The 23,552-nt window shown below is 39.9% G+C and overlaps 2 protein-coding genes across 7 annotated transcripts in view; both read left to right on the top strand.

Moving 5' to 3' along the window:
* The window catches only part of LOC118745553, a 103,825-nt gene extending 86,969 nt beyond the window's left edge, over window positions 1-16,856 (top strand). The window contains exon 2 of the mRNA XM_036479022.1: window positions 15,942-16,856. Coding sequence (XP_036334915.1) covers window positions 15,954-16,505 — 552 coding nt within the window. The 5' untranslated portion in view covers window positions 15,942-15,953 and the 3' untranslated portion in view covers window positions 16,506-16,856. The remainder of the gene's footprint in view (window positions 1-15,941) is intronic.
* Window positions 1-23,552, top strand: part of LOC118745552 — a 165,534-nt gene that overhangs the window by 86,887 nt on the left and 55,095 nt on the right. The window lies entirely within an intron of this gene.

Below are 23,552 nucleotides of genomic sequence, written 5' to 3'. Positions count from 1 at the left end.
TTTAAAAGAGAAATCTTTGCGCGCTTTGGTCGAGCAATCAATATTAATATTAAGGGCTCAAATTTTCAGGGAATTTTTCTTTAGGCATTTCGAGATGAGAGTGAAAAAAATAATAGTCGCCCAAAAAAAACTCCTTAATATGTATTCATCCACTATACAAATGATTAATTTCTTATTTTTCAGACTCAAATATTAAAAATAATAATTAATCCGGAAGGAATTTTTAAAAATTTCAATCGAATTTTAAGCGATGAAGTCATTCATCAGTTAAATTATGATGGGGTGAATTCCAAAATTGCCTTTAAAGAGTATAAGTCCTTGAATAAGGCATTGTTTGGTAAGACTGTCATTTATACAAGTCTTAATAAACAAAACGAATGAATATTTTTTTTTGTAGAAGCCACTGCCAAAGAAGGGACTACACATAAAGACTTCGTAAAAGAGATCAGAAACTGTTTTCGTGCATATAAGAGCCGCAATTTCAAAAAAATTTATGACAAAAAGAAAAAGTCAATAAATAGCCAATAGTTATATTTTCAACACTTAAAAATATGATTTTTATTCTACTGGGATAAGCTCATTGCCTAGTGGAGCTTTTAAATACACCTGGTATACCGGTAGCGTATAGAATATCACATATATTTCCCATACACTTTTACTTTGAAATCGTGTGCTAAGTTATTTACTTCTCTATACACCTCCGGCTTTAAGTATGTGTATTAGGCACGAAGTACCAGCACGAGTATGTTCCATACACATTTGTAGTTAACTTTGTTTGTTTCAATACGAGTACATACTGCCAATGACATTTGTTAAGAAAAGTGTATGAGAGTTGTGTATGGAAGACTAGAGTACTCGGTCATACTTTGAGTATAGGAAGAATGCGATTTCGTGTTGTAGACAGGTCCCGCTGGGTTTAATTTCATTCCACCTCGCTTTTCTCTGCTGCACTCACCAAGCTAAGAGAACGTAAGTCAAAGCCCGCTCTCCGACTTGAATACGTTCGGTACCAAGAACTCACCTCAGCGGTGAGCGGCTCTTTACGGATTATTAGATCCGCTTGTGCATTCCCGCACACATACATACCTACGCACTGTAATTAAAACAAACTCTTTGTTTTTTCGTACTTGTTCACCCACCACTGCGGTGACAAAACGTAGCTTAAGCAGGGATCACATGATTTGTACATTTGTACACAAAATGCCAAATTTAGATTTGTCCACATTTGCGCATTTGGATAGCGATGTACAAATGATTTGTCTTGATTTGGCTGCCAAAGATCCAAATGATTTGGCACACATTTGCGCACAGCAGTAAAGTGACAAATATTGTCCATATTCATTCACACGATTTAACCATTTGGTCATAAATACTTAAACAGCTGATCCGGTGTCAACCATACTTTTGCATTTATGATTTCGTGAGATTTGAAGTGAAATAAACAAAAATAATATATACGCACAGGTACTCAGAATTTTGAATACACCCTCAAAATCTGGGCTAAAAAAACGGATTTTTCATAGGTTGAAGCATATACTTGCTCGTAACTTTATTTCTGTTTGCCCGATGAAAAATACTTACATATACCATTTAAGAGAAAACATTTCGTTGTTTACAACTATTTATAAATGGTAATTTGTCTTGAGAATGGCCACCCTATGTATGTGTGAAGTCTACCACATATTCGCGTTTTTCACTAGTTTTATTTTTGCTCAACATAATTTTCTTAATTTTAAGAGCAAACATTGTCCAACACTAAACACTAACAACAGGCAGAATGGGAGGATAAAATAAACTGTAAAATATTAAATTTTCTCAATATTAAATTTTTCGACATCAAACGTGGTTTTATTGTGTTAAATTGCCAAATATATGATTTATAAAAAGAATTAATAGCGAAAATGATAAAAACCGGCGATTTTTGTGAAAGGATTAGCAAATTTCAGTGCATCTAAAATTTCTAAAGCGTTGCTTACTTTTACTTGAGAATTGTCAAAATCGGCAAATCCCAAGTAGCATTTCTGGAACGAGCCACATTTGTTCGCTACATCGTGATGTGATAAAAATAAAAGCTGGCAGCACTCCGCAAGGTTGCAGAAATCTTTCAAAATATGTTCGAAACTGTCAAGGAAAAAATTGCCAAAACTCAACGCAATTTTTATCAACTTCAATCTTGCACTTTATTAAACTAAAATTAATTTTGTTTTAGATTCTAATTAAAATGTTTGCAATTTAGGTGAAACCTTGCAAATATTTTTTAATTTTTGTACAAAGTTTGATCCAAAACCTGAGATCTGCCACATTTGTTTGAAATCTACCACATTTTTTTCCAAATTACACCACACAATTTTTTTTTGAGTCCGATCACTGATTCCTTTGCCATTTCTTAAGTAAAGCGAAATGTCTTATCTTGAATCACATACATATATACGTATTTTTCACCGGGTAAACAGAAATAAAGTTGCGAGCAAGTATACGCGGTTTTTGACCTTAAGCCAGATTTTGAAGGTGTATTTAAAATTCTGAGTATCCAGATTTTACTGCTTGAATAGACCTACAACAAGTGTGAACCTCGAAAAAACTATATAAATTTTTTTTGTCACACAGTGTAATTTAGGTCGTCTTTAATAATCTGTATATCGTCGTTTAACGTACAAAACCGCGTATCAACAGAAAGGCAAAACCGCGTACGTGAGGTTGCAAAAATTATTTTCTAGAGAGTAAAAACACTCATATTTCAAAATGGTTCTCTTTTTTATAAAGCCATCGCATTTCTGGATAGTATATTTCAGGGCGAATGGATAAGGATTTAGCCAACAGCTTCTGTAAGCAAATCCAATTTTTGGAAGCAAATGTCAGTTACGCGATTTTGCAGAATGACGATACACGGTTTTGTACTTTATACGACGATATGCATGTATGTATATGTGTATAGCCAGCAAAAACTGCGGAAAGAGATCCGAAAACTGAAAGAAAGGTGAATAGTAAAGTGCCACGAAGGGTTGTGAAACGAATACTTTTCCGGTTGGTTTTCTGAAATTTCACATTCTGAACTTCACATATGCTTTTATAGTTAATTATACTCAGAAATTAATTATGCTTTTATAAATACTTTTTAATATGTTCGTCTGCCGGCATAAGAACCTGTCGCACACTTCTCTGCACACTCAGCTACAGTCGAATTCGTATATGTACATGTTTCAAATGTTCAGTTTAAGCAAATATTTTAAAATTATTGTTTTCAAATAACGTGACATTTTTCGGTAGTTTTCGGATACGAATATTATATGAAATATTAAAATTTTGCCAAAATTGGAAAATACAAATGTTCACAAGCACGAAGGCAATACCGCTCAACAATATTTGTATATTTGTCACTGTTATTTGTCATCAAGTGGCAAATCAGATATTTGGTCATTTGCTTAATTTTTATTTGGCCACCAGGGTTGTTTTTCATTTGCCAACAGAAAGCAAATATTTGGCTTTTCTGATAAATGGCAAATGTAATTTAGCGTTCACATGATTTGTCTACGAATTTGACAAATTTTTAGCCAAATGTACAAATCGTGTGATCCCAGCTTTAGCCATATCTTCGGCTTCATATGTAAATATTAGCACATACATACCTACACTATAATCAAAACAAATTCTCTGTTGTTTTCGTTTCTTAACTCACCACTGCTGTGACAAAGCATAGCTTAGCCACCCTGCAGGGAAATCGCGGACTAGTGAATCAAATTTCTAGTTCCGTACTAGGTCTTTATCGCCAAAAAGGAACTAGTCCGATAGGAACTAGATCATCACCAGTCCAAAATCGGCGAAAAGTGGTACTTTTAAAAGACTAATTTTTTTCAGTTTTTTTCACTAGAAATCTATATCAGAAGTGTCGAATTTAGAAATGGTTCGGAACTATAGAAAAAGGGATGCAGAACGAACTAGATCTTATTTGTCGAATTTAGAACTAGTTCGGAACTATCGAATAAAGGATGCAGCGGGGGACAATTGACACTTCCTAGGACATCGCCATGGTTAAATTCACCAGTTGCTTGCATGCAAAAGAGATTTATCGCGAACCAGTACTGGGTCTAAATGTACTAGAAGCGCACCAGTTCAGAACTAGAGATTTTCCCCACAGGGCATATACTCGGCTTCATACGTAAATATTTGTACATACATACGTACGTACATTTTTTACATTCTACATATTCTGCACATTTGTACATATGTGCTAGCAAAAAATATTATCCAACGCATATTATAACGCGATAAGGAGTGCGTTTAAGATAGTTAGATACACGCAACCCAGTAGGAAAAACTCCCTTATTGCACTTGTATAGATAGCGATATATAACCAATACTTCTTCAGTGTTTATATATTTTTTACATTAAATATTTATACATACATATATTTCACCACGTATATAAATAATAGTGAAAAGTGTTTGTGATTTTGTTTCTCTTACAAAACATTTTTTTTCAAATCCATATTCCGCGGATTTAATTGGGACGCTCCGTTTTCCACGTTAAAATGTGCTGAACCAAAGATTAAAGCAGATACAACTTCACGGAATTTGCAAGAAACAAAAACACAAACACCGCCACAAGATCTTATAATTTTTTTCTTGATTTTCTGTGGCACAAAGTGCAATTTTTCCGTTTGACACAAATTTTCTTATTTTTTGCGAACGATATCTGGGTGGTACTCAGCGATTTTTAATTAAATCTTCTATTAATTTATATACGTCTGACCTTCCACGACATTCAAAATGCCACTTGGACACAGTCCACCAAAAGTTTCTGAAATGGAGACAAAGTCAAAAGGTGCTTCACAAGAAGCCACCGGCGGTAAGAGGGAACCCTCAACGCGCCCGAAATCTAAGACTTTTGGCCCATCCGCTCAAAAGTTTATAGCGGAAAGTGACAGTATCATGAGATATTGTGCAAAATTCAGTGATGCGCCAATCCAAGGCCACACTGAATCGTATCTCATGATAAAAGACCAATCACTAGATGATTGTTGGGCACGGCTTCAGTCCGCTTACGATTTGGTATTTTCAAAGCCAGATGTCAGCCTACCCGAAAACTTTAAGAATTCGGTAGAAGGCGAGTACTTCACTTGCCTTGAATTATATGAGGTGACCAAAGCTAAAATTGCCGATCAGCTGTCATTGATTAGAGCAATCGCCGCACCGAGTCCACCACCCCGCGTGGAACACACTTCGGCAGAGGCAAACGTTTTTCTACAAGTCACACTGTTAAATCGTTAAGCGTTTTTAACGACCTTAAATAACGTGGTATGCAAGGATACTCCCAATAATTTTGGATTAATAAAAAGGAAATGCGCAACACAAAATACGGTAGGTGATAAATTTTTATTAGCGTTTTCCTCGTGTAGGAATTGACAAATCGAAATGAAAAGCGAACGAACAAGCAAAGGCAATAGAATAAAAATCAGCAGTAAGTAATCGGTGCTGCCAGATTATCAACATCCTCCGCCCGGTGAATGCTTCAGCCTTCAAACACATTATCTGAAATCGGCAGGAGGCATAGTTTTGTCAGCGCCCTTTTGTAGGTTCCCTGGGCGGTTTTTAAAAGCGCGACTCGAACTACACCGTCGTCACCAGGGATCGTTTCCAAGACTCTCGCCAAGGGCCACTTCAATGGGGGTTGATTTTCGTCCTTAATTAGGACCATAGCTCCAACGCGCAGATTCTGCGAAGAGCCATGCCACTTATGGCGTTGCTGAAGGAGAGTCAAATACTCCGTCTGCCATTTCTTCCAAAATTGCTGCTGCATGTAGCACACTCTCTGCCATCGATTAAGGCGACCAATGTTTAAAGTAGTAACGTCGGGTTCTGCGATAGAAGTAAACTGTTCACCAATCAGGAAATGGGCTGGAGTCAGCACTTCGAGATCATCAGCATTTTCTGAAATGGGACATAATGGACGCGAATTTATGATTGCAGAAATTTGACATATTAGGGTTCGAAATTCCTCAAAATTTAATGTGGAGGAGCCAACGACACGTTTTAGGTGAAACTTCGTTAGTTTAATCGAGGCTTCCCAAAAGGCCCCCAAAGTGCGGGGAGCACGCAGGAATAAATTTCCAATCAATACCGTTGTTTAAGCAGTGATCGTGTATTTCCTTCATACGTGAGGCGTTTAGAAAAAGCGCCTTTAGTTCCTTTAACTCGTTTTTTTGCACCGAGAAAGTTGGTCGCGTTGTCGGACCATATAGTTTGAGGGCTTCCACGCGTATAAACGAATCTTTTCAAGGCAGCTAGAAACGATTGTGTGGACAAATCTTTGACCAACTCGAGATGGATGGCCTTGGTTGTAAAGCATATAAATAGGCTAACGTAGCATTTTATTGGAGGGCGGTTTCGTACTTCAGATTGATAATGGAACGGCCCGCAGAAGTCCACTCCCGTAGTTAAAAATGTCCTACCCGGGTGCACTCTTTCTGATGGTAGACTTCCCATAATGTGCTTCATCAATTTAGGCTTGGCACGAAAACAGCGGATACATTTATCAACCACACTCGAAACGGTTTTTCTGCCCCCAATGGGCCAATATTGCAACCGTATAGATGCCAGTAATGATTGGGGCCCTGCGTGGAGCATTTGCTGATGAAAATGGTTGATTATTGAATCCGTTACCGGATGTCGCTTGGGTAAAATGATGGGGTGCTTCGCCTCAAACATCAATGTGGAATGCTGCAGCCTGCCGCCAACTCGAATCAACCCATGCTGATCGATAAATGGATTTAGTGATCGAATGTCCGATGAACCTTCCACTTCCTTTCCGGCATCCAAAAGCCGATACTCCTTGTGTAGGCTTGCTCTCTGCATCATGCGAAGAATTAGAAAGGTTCCCTGCTGGATTTCCTTTGTGTTTAGTGGTCCAGAATATTTGGTACCGACAGGCCTCGAAAATCGATAGACGTACGCATAAACTCGTTGTAGCCTCTTAAACGTGTTAATAAACTTGCCGCTAAGTGTGAGATCTACGCTTACCACCAAGACCAGCGCACGTTTTCGTCGCTCCGGCAAGTCTCGCAGCATAGTGGGACAAGCTAGCCATTTGTGATGGGCTTCACGAAGAAAGTCCGGCCCGTGCTTCCAAAGAGGCAAATTCAGCAGCTCTCTAGGACTTGTTCCCCTTGACAGAATATCCGCGGGATTAACCTCTGAGGGAACGTGGCGCCAACTCATGCCCTTAGTCAGAGTTTGGATGTTGCTGATTCGATTTGACACAAAAGTATTAAAGTTGGATGGTTCATCACGTAACCATGACAGAACCATGGTCGAATCGGACCAACAACGAAATTCACCTTTAAAAATATTTTGTTTCGAGATGTTGGATACTACCTCGGCTAACAGAAAGGCTGCTGAAAGCTCGAGTTTTGGTACAGTCAGCGTCTTTAGTGGTGCAACGCGGGACCTGGAGCAAAGAAGATGTATGTGGACGGTTCCATCTTTCTCAGCACGCACGTATACGCACACGCCATATGCTAACAAACTTGCATCGCAGAATGCATGCACCTCTAAGCTAGCGCCAGGGATCAAAACATATCTATCAAAACTGAAACGATCAACCAGGGTGTACTCTTCACATATTTCCTTCCAAGTATAGTGTAATGATTGTGGAAGGCTTTCGTGCCAATGAATTTTCTCCTTCCAAAGCTGTTGCATGAAGATTTTAGCCTTCGTTATGATGGGTCCGATTAAACCGAGGGGATCATACAGTCGGGCAATGGTGGCTAAAATTGCGCGCTTGGTCAATTTCGATTGTGGCACGAGTGGCGAAAAGGAAAATATGAAGATGTCGGAGTCGGGCTCCCGGACTAAACCAAGCGTTTTTGTGACGTTAGTCATGAAACTGTAATAGATTCTCCCTGTCCTCGGCTGCAACGTCAGCAAGCACACGACGTTCGTTCGAACAGCACTTTCGCAATTTAAAATTCCCCTTGGCTAGTAACTCCCTTGTTTGGTGGAGAATTTCACGAGCCTCGCCTATTAAATTGGCGCCAGAAATCATGTCATCCACATAAAAATCTCGGCAGATGACCTTTGCACCGATTGGATACGCATGCCGTTCATCAACGGCCAACTGCCTCATTGCACGGATGGCGAGAAACGATGCAGGCTTTGTACCATAAGTGATGGTATCTAGCTTGTAAACCCTGATGTCTTCACTTGGATTATCCCGCCACAATATACACTGGAGAAAGCTGTCTTCATATGCCATCCTAACACAGCGGTACATTTTGCATATGTCGCTAGTAATAGCAAATTTAAATGAACGAAATTGTAAGAGAGTGTCAAAAAGTGTACGCTGTATAGTAGGTCGTTGAGCGAATAACCACTCGTCGTTGATGCAGAACCATCAAACACTACCCGTAGCTTTTTCGTTGTACTATGAGCCTTTAAAACGCAATGGTGCGGCAAAAAATTTACAGAAACTCGACTAGTTAGTTTACCAACAAGCGACATATGCTGAAGGTCATGATACTCCTTCATGAACGACGAGTATTGCTGTTTTATTTCCAGTTTATGTTGAAGCTTTCGTTCTAAGTTTTTAAAACGGTGAAGTGCCTGTTGATAGGAGTCGCCTAACTGCTTAGCTGATGTCTTGAAGGGTAATCGCACAAAGTATTCACCCGATTCCAGGCGCTGGTAATTTTTAAGTGATTTTCGCATTTGAATGCCACGCTTTACTGCGGAGGAAATCCGCTGCAGCCTTCCACTTCCCAAAAGGCCTTTACTAGATTGTCTAACCGAGTGTCGAAATCAATTTCCGTTTCTACATTGATTGCGGATAGGCATGAGAGCCTTAGCACCCTTCCCGTACCTTCGCCCGAAACAATCCAGCCGAGCTTTGTTTTTTGCAACAGCGGTAGCTGCTCGCTTAGCCGAATTTGACCCACACACAGTAACTCAAAAAACAAACTTGCTCCAATGAGAACGTCTACACGTTGCGACTCAAAAAATAGAGGATCTGCTAAGTATACGTTGGATGGGATTTTCCACTCAATGTTATTCAAGGAACGAAGTGGCTGAGCGTCAGTGATAGAAGGGGTGACTACTGCCGACAACTGTGCTTGATATTCACCGATGCGCGAATGCATCTCTAGATCAACCATATGATCGGCGACGAAATCAATTTGGCCTATGCCTGAAATTGATGTTGATTTGACTTTCTTCAATTGAAGCTGATTAGCTAAGCGATTGGTGACGAAATTCAGTTGCGAGGCAGAGTCAAGCAACGCTCGACACGGAACGAGTGATCCAGCGCGATTTTTGATAAGTATGATCGCAGTGGCTAAAAGGACGAAATTATGGCCAGGTTCTGCAGTCCCAGGCTTGGAACTAATTAGCGATGTGGGCCCTGGGTGAGGTTGATGCGATAAGAGTGAGCTGCTTTCAATACCAGCAGTCGAAAACGAAGATGATGTAGCCGTATTTGCTGGCAGTGCAACAAGATGCGATGACGTATTTGTGACTTGATCTGAGTGTGAGAATTCTTGATGCAAGAGAGTGTGGTGTTTTGCTGAACAATATCTGCAACAGCCAGACTTGCTGTGCTTTAGCGAATGACCTTTTCGTAAGCAATTTAGGCACAGTTGAAGTCGTTTTGCCTCTTTATACCGCATAAGGGGGGTAAAACCAAGAAATTTCTCACACTGGAAAACCGTGTGCTGATGGCAGTTGCAAATTAGGCAATTAGTTGTGGCAGATGAAACGAACACCTTGCGGTTACTGCCCAAAGATGAATTTTTGCTCACCTGTTTGTTTGGAAGTTTAGTAATCAGAGCGTCCTCCACGCTCTCCAGCCGCTGACAGCGTCGTTCTAGAAAGGTTGACATAGCGCTCCAGGTTGGTATTTCGTTGTTAGGAGTTTCCTCCTCCCATTTCGTTCTAGATGCAGTATCCAACTTCTGGCACACCAAGTGGATTAACACCCCATCCGCAATTTGCTCCTTAGTTCCCAAAGTTGCCAATGCTCGTAGATGTGCGTTTAGCTTGTCACTCAGCCCACGCAAGCTTGCCACAGAACCGGCAACGATGTTGTTCAGCTGAAAAATGGTTCTCACATGAGTCTGAAAATGTAGACGTTTATTATCAAAACGATTTTTTAGCAACTCAAGCGCCTTATCGTAATTTTGGTCACAAATTTCTAGGGACCGTATAGTGTCTAAAGCAGCATCACGCAGGCTGGAGCGAAGGTGCTGAAACTTCTCAATTCTGGTTAAGTCAGCATCCTGGTGGACCACTGTCTTGAACATAGAAAAGAAGTCGGGCCAATCTGCATAACTGCCGCTGAATTTGGGGATTTGCAATGTAGGTAAGCGTTGCTTGGGAGGAGCAAAAACAAATGATGGCGGCCCATCAGCAGTTGGCCGCGTGGTTGAATGATGTGCCTCTACGTTACGAAAAGTATGCAACTGTCTGGTCAACTTAATCTTTGCCTCCATGTAGTTTGTCGTAAATCTTGCGAGTATCTCTTCGACGTCGTCGTCGTCCTCCACATGAGGTTGTGCAATGTCGAATCTCCCTTCCAAGCGATTCACCTGGTCCAGCCTGACCTCCACAGCAGCTTCGTCAAGACTCAGTACGTATTCAGGTGTCAGCAAAGTATTGATGGACAGCATTTGTTGAGCTAGAGATTCACACTTCTTGCGCTTAAGCTCTCCGTCATCAGGCTTCTTAGATGGTGCCATTCTACAGCTCAGAAGTAGTTACGGATGATTACCAAAATGCCAACCACGTTGGTGTCTTGCCGGGCTTAATTTGGCAGTGAATTTTACTTTCTTTCCCGACAAGATCACGTCGGGGTCACCAATGTTAAAACGTTAAGCGTTTTTAACGACCTTAAATAACGTGTATGGAAGGATACTCCCAATAATTTTGGATTAATAAAAAGGAAATGCGCAACACAAAATACTATAGGTGATAAATTTTTATTAGCGTTTGAAAAGCGAACGAACAAGCAAAGGCAATAGAATAAAAATCAGCAGTAAGTAATCGGTGCTGCCAGATTATCAACACACACCTTGCGACACGGAGACATTTTACGGCTGGTACGAAGAATGGCCCGCCTTTCGTGACATGTTCACAGCGGTGTACATAAACCACCCGAAGCTCTCCCGTGCTCAAAAATTGTATCACCTCAGATACAAAACTCAACGAAAAGCCGGCTCCATCGTCAAGCAATACCCGTTGAGCGATGATAACTTCGAGCTGGCCTGGGAAGCTTTACGGTCACGATACGAAAATAAACGTATCTTGGTTGACAACCAAATTAAAGTTTTAATGACTTTGCCGACTATTTATTCCAAGAATAGCGAGCAACTTCAAAGGCTGCAAACATCAATCAACAACTGTCTGTCAGTTCTTAATTCCCAAGACGTCCAGACAGACAGTTGGGATCCCATATTGGTGTACATATGGTCATCCAAATTGCCCGAAACCACACTGTCACTTTGGGAACAATCTCTCTCTTCTCGAAGAGATTTACCCTCATGGTCACAAATGGACGATTTTCTTACTTCAAGATACGAAGTAGTCGAAAGACTTAACCGGCTTCATCCAAGCCAAAATAAACAAAAACCAGTCGCTCATCAAAATGCTTCGCAAAACAGGTCCTTTAACAGGACTCAAACCTTTGTGGCAGAACCTAAGAGGGAAGCAACTTGCTCTTACTGCAAGTCCCCTCATCCCCTTAGAGTCTGCCCACAATTTAAGCGAATTTCGGTACTAAACCGACTACAATTCGCAAACCAAACCAAGCTGTGCAAAAACTGCCTTGGTAATACCCATAGCACTAATGAGTGTCCGAGCAAGTGGTCATGTACACATTGCCAACAACGGCATCACTCCCTGCTGCACATGAATCCCAAACCACAATCTCGACACTCCAGTGCGCGAGCGAATGAAACCGCCGCACAACACACTACTGCCCAGTCGAAACCTTCCGCTCGACAAGCGCAGTCAAGCTCCGATTCCAGCGAGCAACCGTGCTGTTCCAAACAAACACAAATACAATCATTGCATACCGACAATGATAGCAAAATGCTCCTTCCAACTGCCATGGTCGCAGTTGAACACGATGGTGAATTGTTTCAACTTAGGGCCCTGATTGATCAAGGTTCACAAAGAACTTTCATTTCCTCGAAAGTTCAGAAACGGTTGAAACTACCATTCGAACATTCCAAGTTCGAAATTTCCGGCATGGGTAGACATGTAGTGCAAAGCTCCTCAAAGCTTTGTGCACTCACATTGGTTGCACCCAAAACCATGCAAAGGATAACACACACAGGCTATCGTGTTACCTCAGCTCACGAGGCAAATTCCTACATTCACCATTAGCCGTGAAAACTGGCAGCGATTCAAGATCCTTGAACTTGCTGACCCCAGCTGTCACATACCAGCTCAAACTGATTTGGTAATCGGCAGCGATATACTTCCACAGATTGTGCTGGAAGGTATACAAAAGATTTGCGACACTATACTTGCGCAAAGAACAATATTTGGCTGGATTCTCAGTGGTCCAATAACCGAAAATGTGGTGTCATTCTCGACACAAGTAGAAGAGTGCTCGAATACAACTCTCAGCTCTCAGCTTAGAAAGTTTTGGGAAGAGGAGGAGATTCCACAACCTCCACAAATTTCACCTGAAGATCAGGCATGTGAGCATATATATGCAACAACAATGACTCGTACCCCAAACGGTCGATACATTGTGCGACTTCCATTCAAGGAAGAATTTCCAAAAAATCTGTCTCTGGGCAACTCTCGGTCCGCTGCCCTCCACAAGTTTTTCAGTATGGAGCGATCGCTCCAGAAAAAAGGAGACTTAGGCACAATGTACAATAATGTGTTGCAAGAATATCTCGATCTCGGTCATATGGAGCACACGAAGCCATGCGAGATAATATCTAATGGCAAATTCTAATTGCCACATCATGCGGTCGTCAAACCAGATAAGGTGACTACCAAAGTTCGCGTGGTATTCAACGCCTCAAAAACATCTGTTTAAGGAAAATCCCTGAATGACGTGTTGCACACTGGTCCAACACTCCAGCCAGATCTCATGCTGCTCATTTTGCAGTGGCGAATGCACAGATTCGTGTTCAATGGCGACATTGAAAAAACGTATCGTCAAATACTCGTCCATGAGGACGATAACGATTTTCAGGGAATCTTGTTTCGCTCGTCGGCTGACTCTCCTGTCACCGATTGTAATCTTAAAACCGTAACGTTCGACGTTAATTGTGCACCATATCTCGCTATCCGTACCCTGCATCAATTAGCAGATGTTACGATAGCGACATTTCCCTTGGCTGCCGCAAATCGAAACGTATGTGGATGACATCCTTTCCGGAAGTCATGATATTGACAACGCCACTGAATCACTTTTTCAAGTGATCAAAGCGCTTAAGTCAGTTGGTTTCGTACTCAAGAAACTAACGGCCAATCATCCGGTCATTTTAGAAAAATTTCCAAAGGAGGATCTTCTCGACTTCAACTTTTTGAAATTTGAGAGCGCTTCCACAGCCAAAACTCTTGGTATACAATGGAACGCACTCACAGATAAATTTTCATACACCATTCTGCCTGCATCGACTTCTAATGCCGTCACAAAGCGACAAATTTTATCTTCTGTCGCAAAATTTTTGACCCGACAGGATGGCTATCGCCAGTAATGATTCAAGCAAAGATTCTGCTTCAAGAACTTTGGCTGGATGGCGTTGAATGAGATGAATGTGCCAAACCCATAGCTTTGGCAAAATGGCAACAGTTCGCAGAAAATTTGCCAGCCATATGTCACATCGAAATCCCTCGATGGGTTAACTTCACTCCGGGGCAAGACACCCAAATCCACGGGTTTTGCGATGCCTCGGAAAAAGCATATTGCGCTGCAATTTACATCCGCGTAGATGCTAGCAACCAAAGATATTCCACTCTCTTGGTTGCAAAAAGCAAAGTCGCACCATTGAAGATGGTAAGCTTGCCACGCCTGGAGCTGTGTGGTGCAGTCTTACTCGCAAAACTGGTCGCAACTGTTCGAAAACAGCTCAAATTGGAATCGTGCAACACATTATTATGGTCAGATTCAGAGATTGTGCTAGCTTGGCTTGAAAAGCCACAATGTACATGGAAGACGTATGTATCCAATCGTACCTCCTAAATCCGGGAATATCTTCCAACCGGTACATGGCGCCATGTTGCCAGCCAAGATAATCCAGCCGACCTCGGCACCCGCGGGTGCAAACCGCAGGAGTTGGCGAATTCAAAGGCGTGCAGTGCATCTCCACCAGAAAAGCGCAAGGTGGAGGTATATCACGCGCTCGAAGAAGAGGTCGATTTTCTTGATCGCTTTTCTTCCTTCTCTCGAGCACTTCGCGTGACTGCGTACATGTTCCGCTTCGGGAGCAATGCACGCAACAAATGAAAGGGGTTAGCAACAATCACTAATCCACATCTGACGCATAACGAATTTCAATATGCAAAGATACGTCTTATCAGCGCAGCGCAATCACGCCATTTTTCGAGCGAAAAAAGCGCTTTGCAAGATAAAAAGCCACTTAACAAAAAAGTTCTCTTTTTGTTCTCAATCCTTCATTGGACAAAGACGGACTTCTACGGGTTAATGGCCGATTAGCACATTCCACATTGAGCTATAATGAAAGGCACCCAATAATTCTCCCTACCGAATCGAGGTTCTGCCAGCTATATTTGGAGTTTTTACACTCTCTGCTTCTTCACGCAGTAACACGATTAATGCTCCAAATGGTAAGGCAAGAGTACTACATACCAAAGCCAAAACCTCTAATTATAAAATGCATTTTTCAATGCAAGGTGTGCACGCTTTACAAGCAACAAACACGCACCCAAATAATGGCCGCTCTACCCCCTGAGCGCTGCAGTTTCTCACTCCCATTTTCCACAACGGGAGTAGCCATTCCAAATTAAAGCATCGGTTCTAAGATCTACAACCCTTATCTAGGCATACGTTGCAGTTTTTGTCTGTTTTTCCACAGAGGCAGTGCATCTCGAGCTATGCTCGGATCTTACAACCGAGACTTTTCGAGCAGCATTCGCCCGCTTCGTTGGTAGACGAGGCTTCCCCTCAAAAATGATGAGCGACAATGGAAAAACGTTCATTGGCGCCCAGCGCGCAACAGAACGCGACTTCGTTAAATTTCTTAACGAATGTTCCGCAGACATTGTCAAAAAATATGCCACTCAAGGCATCAAGTGGCAATATATACAACCCAGCGCCCCCCACGTGGGCGGCTTGTGGGAATCTGCAGTGAAAAGCTTTAAAATCCATTTAAAGAAAACCGCTGCAACCCACAAGTTTACTTTCGAAGAATTCACGACACTTCTGGTGCGAATGGAAGCAGTCCTCAACTCGAGGCCTCTGTCCGCACTTTCCCAAAACCCAGCTGATATGACAGCTCTTACTCCGGGTCACTTTCTTCGAGGTGCACCGCTGTTGGCCATTCCCGAGCCTAATGCGGAAGATCTCTCCCTACTAAACCGGTGGGAGAAAGTCAAAGCACTTCACCACCAATTTAGTCGCCGCTGGAAAGAAGATTACCTCAAAGATCTTCAGAAGAGATACAAGTGGAAAACCTCACAACGCGATCCTCAGCCAGGCGACCTTATCGGTATCAAAAAAGATTCGCTCCCCCCACCGAGTGACGATTGGGACGACTCGAAAACGTTCGCCACAGCCCTGATAACCACACACGTGTCGTAGAAATCCGTACGCAAAATGGAGTTATCACGCGGCCACTTGTCAAACTGTGCTTCCTTCCACAATAAATAATTCTACACATCTTTTTCTTTTGTATATTAAGGGTCTTAACTTCCCATTTAAATATTATACCCAAGTACTCCTCGTTTCTCTGCCTTTGCTTCTACTTCCAGATTGAAGACATCATGGCATCGCGGAAGGCATGCCCCCTGGCTCCAACGGCAGAGACGGATAACTGCCTACAATGCCGGCTCTGCCACCGGTACCACGCCTTGAGGACGTGCCCGACCTTCAAGGCAATGAAGCCGCCACAACATTTGGGAGTGGCCCGCGCACAGGGCTACTGCGTCAACTGCCTCGCGCTCACCCACACTACCGGAGAATGCGACTCACCAGGCAGTTGCAAGACCTGCGGGCTAGCGCACCACACGCTGCTGCATGTGGCAGCCAACACCCATGCGCGCAAGGGGCCAAGGGAAGAAGGGCCCAAGCAACGAAAACCGGCCACAAAGGCCCCAAGGAGCAACAAGGGGCGCGCACCACCGAAGAGGAAGGCGCTGAAGACCGCACAGCAGAAGGCGCAGAAGAATGCGCAAAACCACGGAAGGCAGGCGCCGCAACCACCGCGCAAAAAGACCGCCCAAAGGACGATCGCGCGCACCCCCAAGGCCTGCAAACGGCCAGCTACCAGGGCAGCACCACTAACCGCGTCCTGGGCAACACCATCCGCGCGCTAAAAGAGCTGCAGAAGACACTGAGCAGCGCATTCCTGCAGGGCGGGGAGAATGTTTAAGCCGCCGCTTAAAGCGCAATACGACGGCCATGCGCGCAATCCTTGGCCGCAGCAGTTTGGCAGTTGACCGACGTGAACTCCGAAAATACAACTACCGAGCGCGCACGGCCGCCTCCCCATCGTCGTAAAAAATCAGCAGAAGGCAGTTCAGCTATCATCGTCGGACTACGCGCACGCGCCCCCTGAAAGCTAGTATTTGTAGTATGTACAATCTATAAGTGAAAACATAAACTTTAATTGTAATAAAAAGCTCATGAATAAACTGAGGTGAACTTTGTGAATTTAAAATTGAAAACTGAAGTCTTTTCCTTCAAACGGAAATTAGATGAGGTGAGTGCGAAGGGACCAAGCGAACGAGATATTCAGTCCCCTATTTTCAAACAGCTCCCAAGGGGTCTGTGGGTGGTGAGGGACAGGGGTGACTTTTCATAAAGTGTAGTCCATACTCTTTCTTTTAGGAAGGGAAGAAGGGGAGCCACGCTTCCTCCCCTCCGCCTCTCCACAAAATCGTTGTACAAATAACTAAACCGTACCCGGTATTTGATAATTTTTATCAAAATATTAATAATCAAAAGAAAATATGAAACCATGGTGTTTTTATATTTTTATATGCCTTAGACTTCTGTTACATATACTTTTGCTTTACTTTAACAGGGCTGTGGGTAAACAAGAACCAACTAACGCTTAAAACATTATTAATTATTTGCTTTATTTAAGTACGGTTTTCAATTGTATTACTAATTAGTAATTGTTTTGATTTTTTTTTTTATAAGAAAAAATTGGTATCTATTCCTTTTACGTATTTTTTCTCAAATTTTTATATACGAAGTATACAAATATGCATATTAGATGAAAAGGGGTTTAATCGCCTTAACAACGATGCCAATTCTTTAAAAATTTGTGAGTAATTTTTTTGCTTAATATATTTTTTGATAAAAAAAGTTATTTTTTCCTTTTAAGTGTTTTTTCTAATATTTTTATTCACGAAGTATACAAGTAGGCATATCAGAAGAAAATTGGCTTTATAACGATATGAATTTTTTTAAAATCGGTTAGTAATTGTTTTGTTTAAAATATTTTTTTTATACAAAAAAAGGTGTTTTTTCTCAAATTTTAATATACGAGGTATACAAATTTTCATATCACAAGAAAGGGGGTTAAATCACCTTTACAACGATATAAATCTTTTAAAAATCTGTTAAAAATTTTCTGAAAAATTAAGTTTTTTAGTTTCTCGAAGATCTGACCTTTGACCCGTTATAGCACCTATAATATAAGTTTTCACAAAAAAAAAGTTAGGTACCATATAAATAAGAGCCGAGTGCTGTACAGTGTTATTAATATTCTTCATAAATTCATTTCTGCCAGCCAAAAGTATCAAAATGTGGCATTTGTGAACAAAAAAAGTATGTATGTATGTAAAAAGTAAGTAAAAGTGAAGTATCAAATCTTAAAACTTAAAAAAAAAGTACCAAAACGGCAACGCTGCTTATGATACATCAAATAAAAGAAAATCAGATATACATTTTAGAAAATTTATTTATGGACTATGTTTGGAAAAAACCCATAAAAACTAATTTTTTGTCACATATCTTTATTGAGTCTTTTATTTCCACAAATAACACACAGATTCACACAATATGTATATCAAACGAAAGATGTTTAAACGCTTAACGTAAAATAAAAATTTAAAAATTAATTATTACTGTGTGGCTAACGAACAAACGTTAAAAATTGACGAACAATAAAGAACAATCGACGAACTATCGATTGCAATACAAAAATCTTAATATGTACACTAATGTATTGCTAACGTCGCACATAGGATTATTTATGCAGAAAAACCGGTCAAAAGTGAGATATACCAATTGAAAACTCATGAAAACTCCCTCCGCTCTTTTCCCCTTGACATATGTCAACCTGAAAACGGTGAATGTTGTGATAGTTTTTTTTTTCTCCACGCTTTTAGTCGTTCTACTTGTTGCTTCGGTAATTGTTTTTAGTGAAGACCTATTTCAAGAAAAAACCTTTCGAACATGGTAGAAGAAGGCCATTTCTATCATCTAAGACTAAACTTAAGTAAACTGCTTTTATTATGGCCTTCTTTTAGAAAATTTAAAATCGGTCTATTTTGATATTTTTGTTGAATAATATTTTTAAATATTGATATTTTTGTTTACTTGTCAAGGTTTGGCAAAGTTTGGTTCCTTGAAATAAATGTGACTACAGTCTCTTTGAGCAATTAAAGGAAAAATAATTTGGTTGCATGTTACGATGAGACGTAAAATTGTAATTTTGGATTTTATTTACAGAAATTTTCTATGTATAGTCATAAGTAGAGTCGCATTGTCAATAGGAATAAGTCTGACCTTTAATTTGGTAAAAATTCCATAACGATTGAATACTATTTGCTAAAAAAAAGATCTATGAAAAATCACGATCCATCGCTAGTTTTTTCCTACTTTTTTCTTCACCTGCAAAAAATAACTTAAAATATAAGAAAACGAATGCCGAAAAGTGTATTCGAGAGGCAACAGCTTTCATCGAAGCTGGGTACCCAAATTTACGGAGTTGCATACAGCGTTGCCGTTTTGATCCATATACTTCAAAAGTGATACGTATTTGTGCAAGATACTTTATTTTTTCGCTCATTTCGGGAGATACTTAAATTTTTCGCATAGTACAAAATTTTGATACATGTTAAAGAGAAAATATATATGTACATATCTACGATCTGGCAGCTTTTAAAATTTGATCGAAAATATTGAAACATTTTGGGGTCAAATAAGCTTAAAGAAAAATGCTTTAAATGATCTATGTATAAAGAGCTGACTTCATTCATTTTTAATTTACTTTACTTGCCACATGTATATTTTCAGATTTAAAATTGATCCAATATGAAAAGAGAAATAGAATTTCATTACAAACAGTTGAGAATATGATGGGGCGTATTCATAGTAAAAATAAAGTCGAAACTGATGGCAGTCTCAGCTTTTTGACAAAATTTCCAATGAGTTTAACGTGGAATGTATCACATAATTTGATAACTAACGTAAATGATCGAAAGCTAATAGTTTTAAGTATGTACATTAGGCTGGGTCGATTTTGTATGGGGGAAAATAATAATATTATGTAATAGTAATATTATGATGTCTTAGGTCTAAGCCAATTGTTATTAGCCACGAAAAATTAATTTAAAACATATCTTTAGCCCGCGCAATTGATTCAAAGTGTATGAATTTCGAAAATGAATCTTGGGCTTGTCATATCTATAGAATGCGTTAATTGTTATAAACAGGACGATATATCAAATTAAGGGTTATTAAATTTAGTACCTCACGTGCATTTATCATTTTTCAATAAGTCTACAAGTTTTTAAGATATTAAGATAAAACTTACAAAAACTATAATTTTGCCTTATGAATTTTCAATTCTTCATTACTTCAGCAACGAAGTGAAAAATACAGAAAAGTGAGACGAGATTTATTTCAAAGGTTTTAATGTTTTCGGATGTTTATATAATATTAAAATGACCATGGACTTGGTCACGCTGATTTGGTCAGTTTTCAAGATCGTGGTGAATGAAGTCAAACATGTATTGTCAAAGATTAAGAATCGTTTGATAAGTTATTAGTAGTTTCAAGGATATAAGTATTTATATACATTGACATAATACAATTAGGGTGAGAAACGCCCATTTTAAGTCCATTTATGCAGTCTTGAAAATTGGTGCCGACTGGTTTCGTTAGTCACCGAAGAAGCACATTTTTCGCGGTTTCTAAATTTGCAGTTATATGAAAGTAATTAATATAATAATTAGTTAATTCCATAATGTGGAAAGGTGACTGTAGGTAAATGCAATAGTCTTTAACATATCCTGGGAAATCCTTTTGACGACTCTCCAATCGGACGATATTGCTTTGCATACAGCTTGAACGAAAAAAGCACACTTTTCTGTAATCCGTTTTTTTTTTCATTTAAAAGTTATTTATACAATTGAAGAGACATTTTTTTAGAAAAAAACTGGAGATCCACTTAAGTTTTTCGTATAAGTTTGGTAAATGTTATGCGATCGGTACGTAATGATTACCAAATTGAAGGCAAGACTTGCTGTTACTGATTTATGATAATAATATGATGAAAATCGTTCAGATTATAAACAGATTATTAGAAAAAAAATGTTGAACAAAATTTTTTGTCATTTTTCAATATTTGCAATTTTTATATTGTATGCATAAACATAAGTAAACTAATTACTGTTTCCAGAAGTTGTGCCTGTTCAGTGTTTCCATACTCATATGCATAAACAAAATTTTTCCACGATAATGGAAAATAATGGCTTTTCTATTAGAGTACCGTAATTGTTCCTAAATGTGCAAAACTTCGCAAACTGTAGCTAATATTAACAAGCAAGAAAATCTAAGTTCGGGCGGAGCCGAACATTAAATACCCGGCGCAAGTTTTAAATATATGATTTTCACCTTTTCGAAAGCTACCGCTACATGGTAAGCCGGGGTGTATCAATTTTGAGTAAATTAGCGTCCTTAAATTTCGAAATATGGAAGTTTCAAGAATATCTGAAATTTACCGCTATATCAAAAGCGTCCTCAATTTCAATCCGATTTCAATCATTTTCAACGTTTTGCTTTTATGTAGCAAGCACAATAACAATACCAAGTTTGGTACAAATTGGTAGAACGGTTACCGAGATACATATATGTGATCATAAGTGGGCGGTGCCACGCCCATTTTCCAAAATTTTATCATAAGCATATTTCTTGGTAAATAATTGTTGCAAGCATCAATTTTGAATAAATTAGCTTTGATATTTACTGATTTATCGAAGATTTCTTATTTCTTCAAATTACCGTTATATGGGATGTGGGCGTGGTTATTGTCTGATTTTAAAAATTTTCGGCAGTTTGGAATGATGTAGCAAGGCTAACAACTGTGGAAAGTTTGGAAAAAATAGGTGCGGTGGTTACCAAGATATACACATATAACCATAACCATTTTCCAAAAATTTATAATATTCTTATTTTTCGTATAAAGTTTATTGTAAATATCAATTTTGACTGAATAATCTTCAGTAGTTACTAAAATATCGCAGTTTTCGTATTTCTGAAAATTCCGGTTATATGGGAGGTAGGCGTGGTTATTGTCCGATTTTGCCCGTTTTCAATTCCATCCGTCCTACGTCAGGAAGAAGTGCACGTACCAAGTTTCGTTAAGATATCTCAATTTTTACTCGAGTTATCGTGTGCACAGACGGACGGACGGACAGACAGTCACCGCTTAATTGATTTCCCTTTTCATTCTGATCATTTATGTATACATTTGTCTATATCTATCTCTATTCGTTTTGCCTGTTACAAACAACCGTTATGTGAACAAAGTTATAATACCCTTGTGCACAAGTGCGCTCGGGTATAAAAAGAGATTCGAATATTTAGAACCAGCGACCTAAATGCACGCCAGCAATATTAATTCTGTTCTTTATATCTTTCGACTATAGGCCAGTGCAATTATCAAGAGAACAATTAAAATTTTATTGAAAAAAGAAAAGTTTGAGATCACCGATAAGCTAAAGGGCTGCGAGAAATGATATTTGACTTTATCTTTTGCGTTAACGGATTCATTATCTAATAATATGTACCATACCTTTTTGTTCAACCCAGAATTTTTAACAAGAATTGGTCTTATTCGACAAGTGTGCGTCACTTGGCTGTCGATGCGCGGGCTCTTATAACTAAAATAAAAGACTAATATTTTGCAGGCTTGTCGTTGACTTCATGATACAATATATTTTCACTATTACCAAGGGATTTGAGAAAAATTGGATTTTCGACCCGCCCTAATGTACATATATTTGTATTCAAGTTTCTATAAAATCTATACATAATGGACCGTATGCGTAAAAACTAAGCAATAGCTTTTCTTAAAATTTCATTCCTGTTGAGTACTTACATACGTTCACTTGTTACGTGCAGAGTGCACTTGCATAAAACGTATGCATGTAAATGCGTAAATAAAGGAGATATAATTTGTTTTACAATCTATTAATCTAAAGGGCAAAATTCTAATTCAAGTTGCCAGAGGGGCGTATTTGAAAATTAACGATATGAAAGCGGTGGCGGTTAGTAGAAGTCTGGCTGGCGCGCTCGGGTCTCCCCGTACCGTCGCTTAACAATTCAAAAATCGGAAAAACACGCCGCCCAAATTTACAATATACAAGTTAATATGTTCTAGGTTGCAAAGATAAGGAGTACATACTCTTAAAAGGTTTTACAAATCATTTGGTAGATAAGCCATATTCAAATTTGAAAATACAAAACTTAAAAAGGCAAATACGCGCAGAAGTCCATCGTCTACAAATCTATAAGATTTGTGCTCATTTTCTCAACATGCCGGCCCGCCTGTGCCGGAGCAATATTGAGCTGCTGTTTCAGGTTTTCTTGCGTCACTACCGCCTGGCTGAATAAATACTGTATGCGCTGCTGGACGGCTATACGGCCTTGAGGTTTCTTGGGCGGCTTTTGCACGGCCTTACTGGTCGACAGCATCTCATGGCGGCTTTGTTTCCTTCGAGGCTCCCCCCGACGGCGGCGCTCTGGTGGTAGACATACGGAGCGGTGCACCATGGTGTAATGCGCTTTGCCACATCAGTGGCAACTATCGTGTGAGTCACATGCGCCGGTTATGTGGGGCGTGGCCAGGCAATTTATACAATAGCGATGCACCTTCGCCGACTCGTACCTCTCATCTGGTGTCATTGCTTTGATCACAAGGCAAAATCGCAGACTGTGAAAGCGGCAGCACAAACGGCACTTGCTGAAATCCATTGCGCACGATTACTGTGGATGAGAATTTCGAAAGGAAGGATTATTAATTTAACCGGTGATATGGTGCGCGCTGTGTGGGAAGAACGGGTAAAATTTTTAAGTGTGATTATCATTAATTATGAGCGGTAGAGTAAGCGACTAAAAGGGAA

This window comes from Rhagoletis pomonella, unplaced genomic scaffold (assembly GCF_013731165.1).
Source record: "Rhagoletis pomonella isolate Grant_MI unplaced genomic scaffold, Rhpom_1.0 Rhpom_scaffold_00009, whole genome shotgun sequence".
NCBI classification, from domain to species: domain Eukaryota; kingdom Metazoa; phylum Arthropoda; class Insecta; order Diptera; family Tephritidae; genus Rhagoletis; species Rhagoletis pomonella.
Note: the sequence above shows the minus strand (reverse complement) of the source record. Positions and strands in the feature narration are given on the sequence as shown.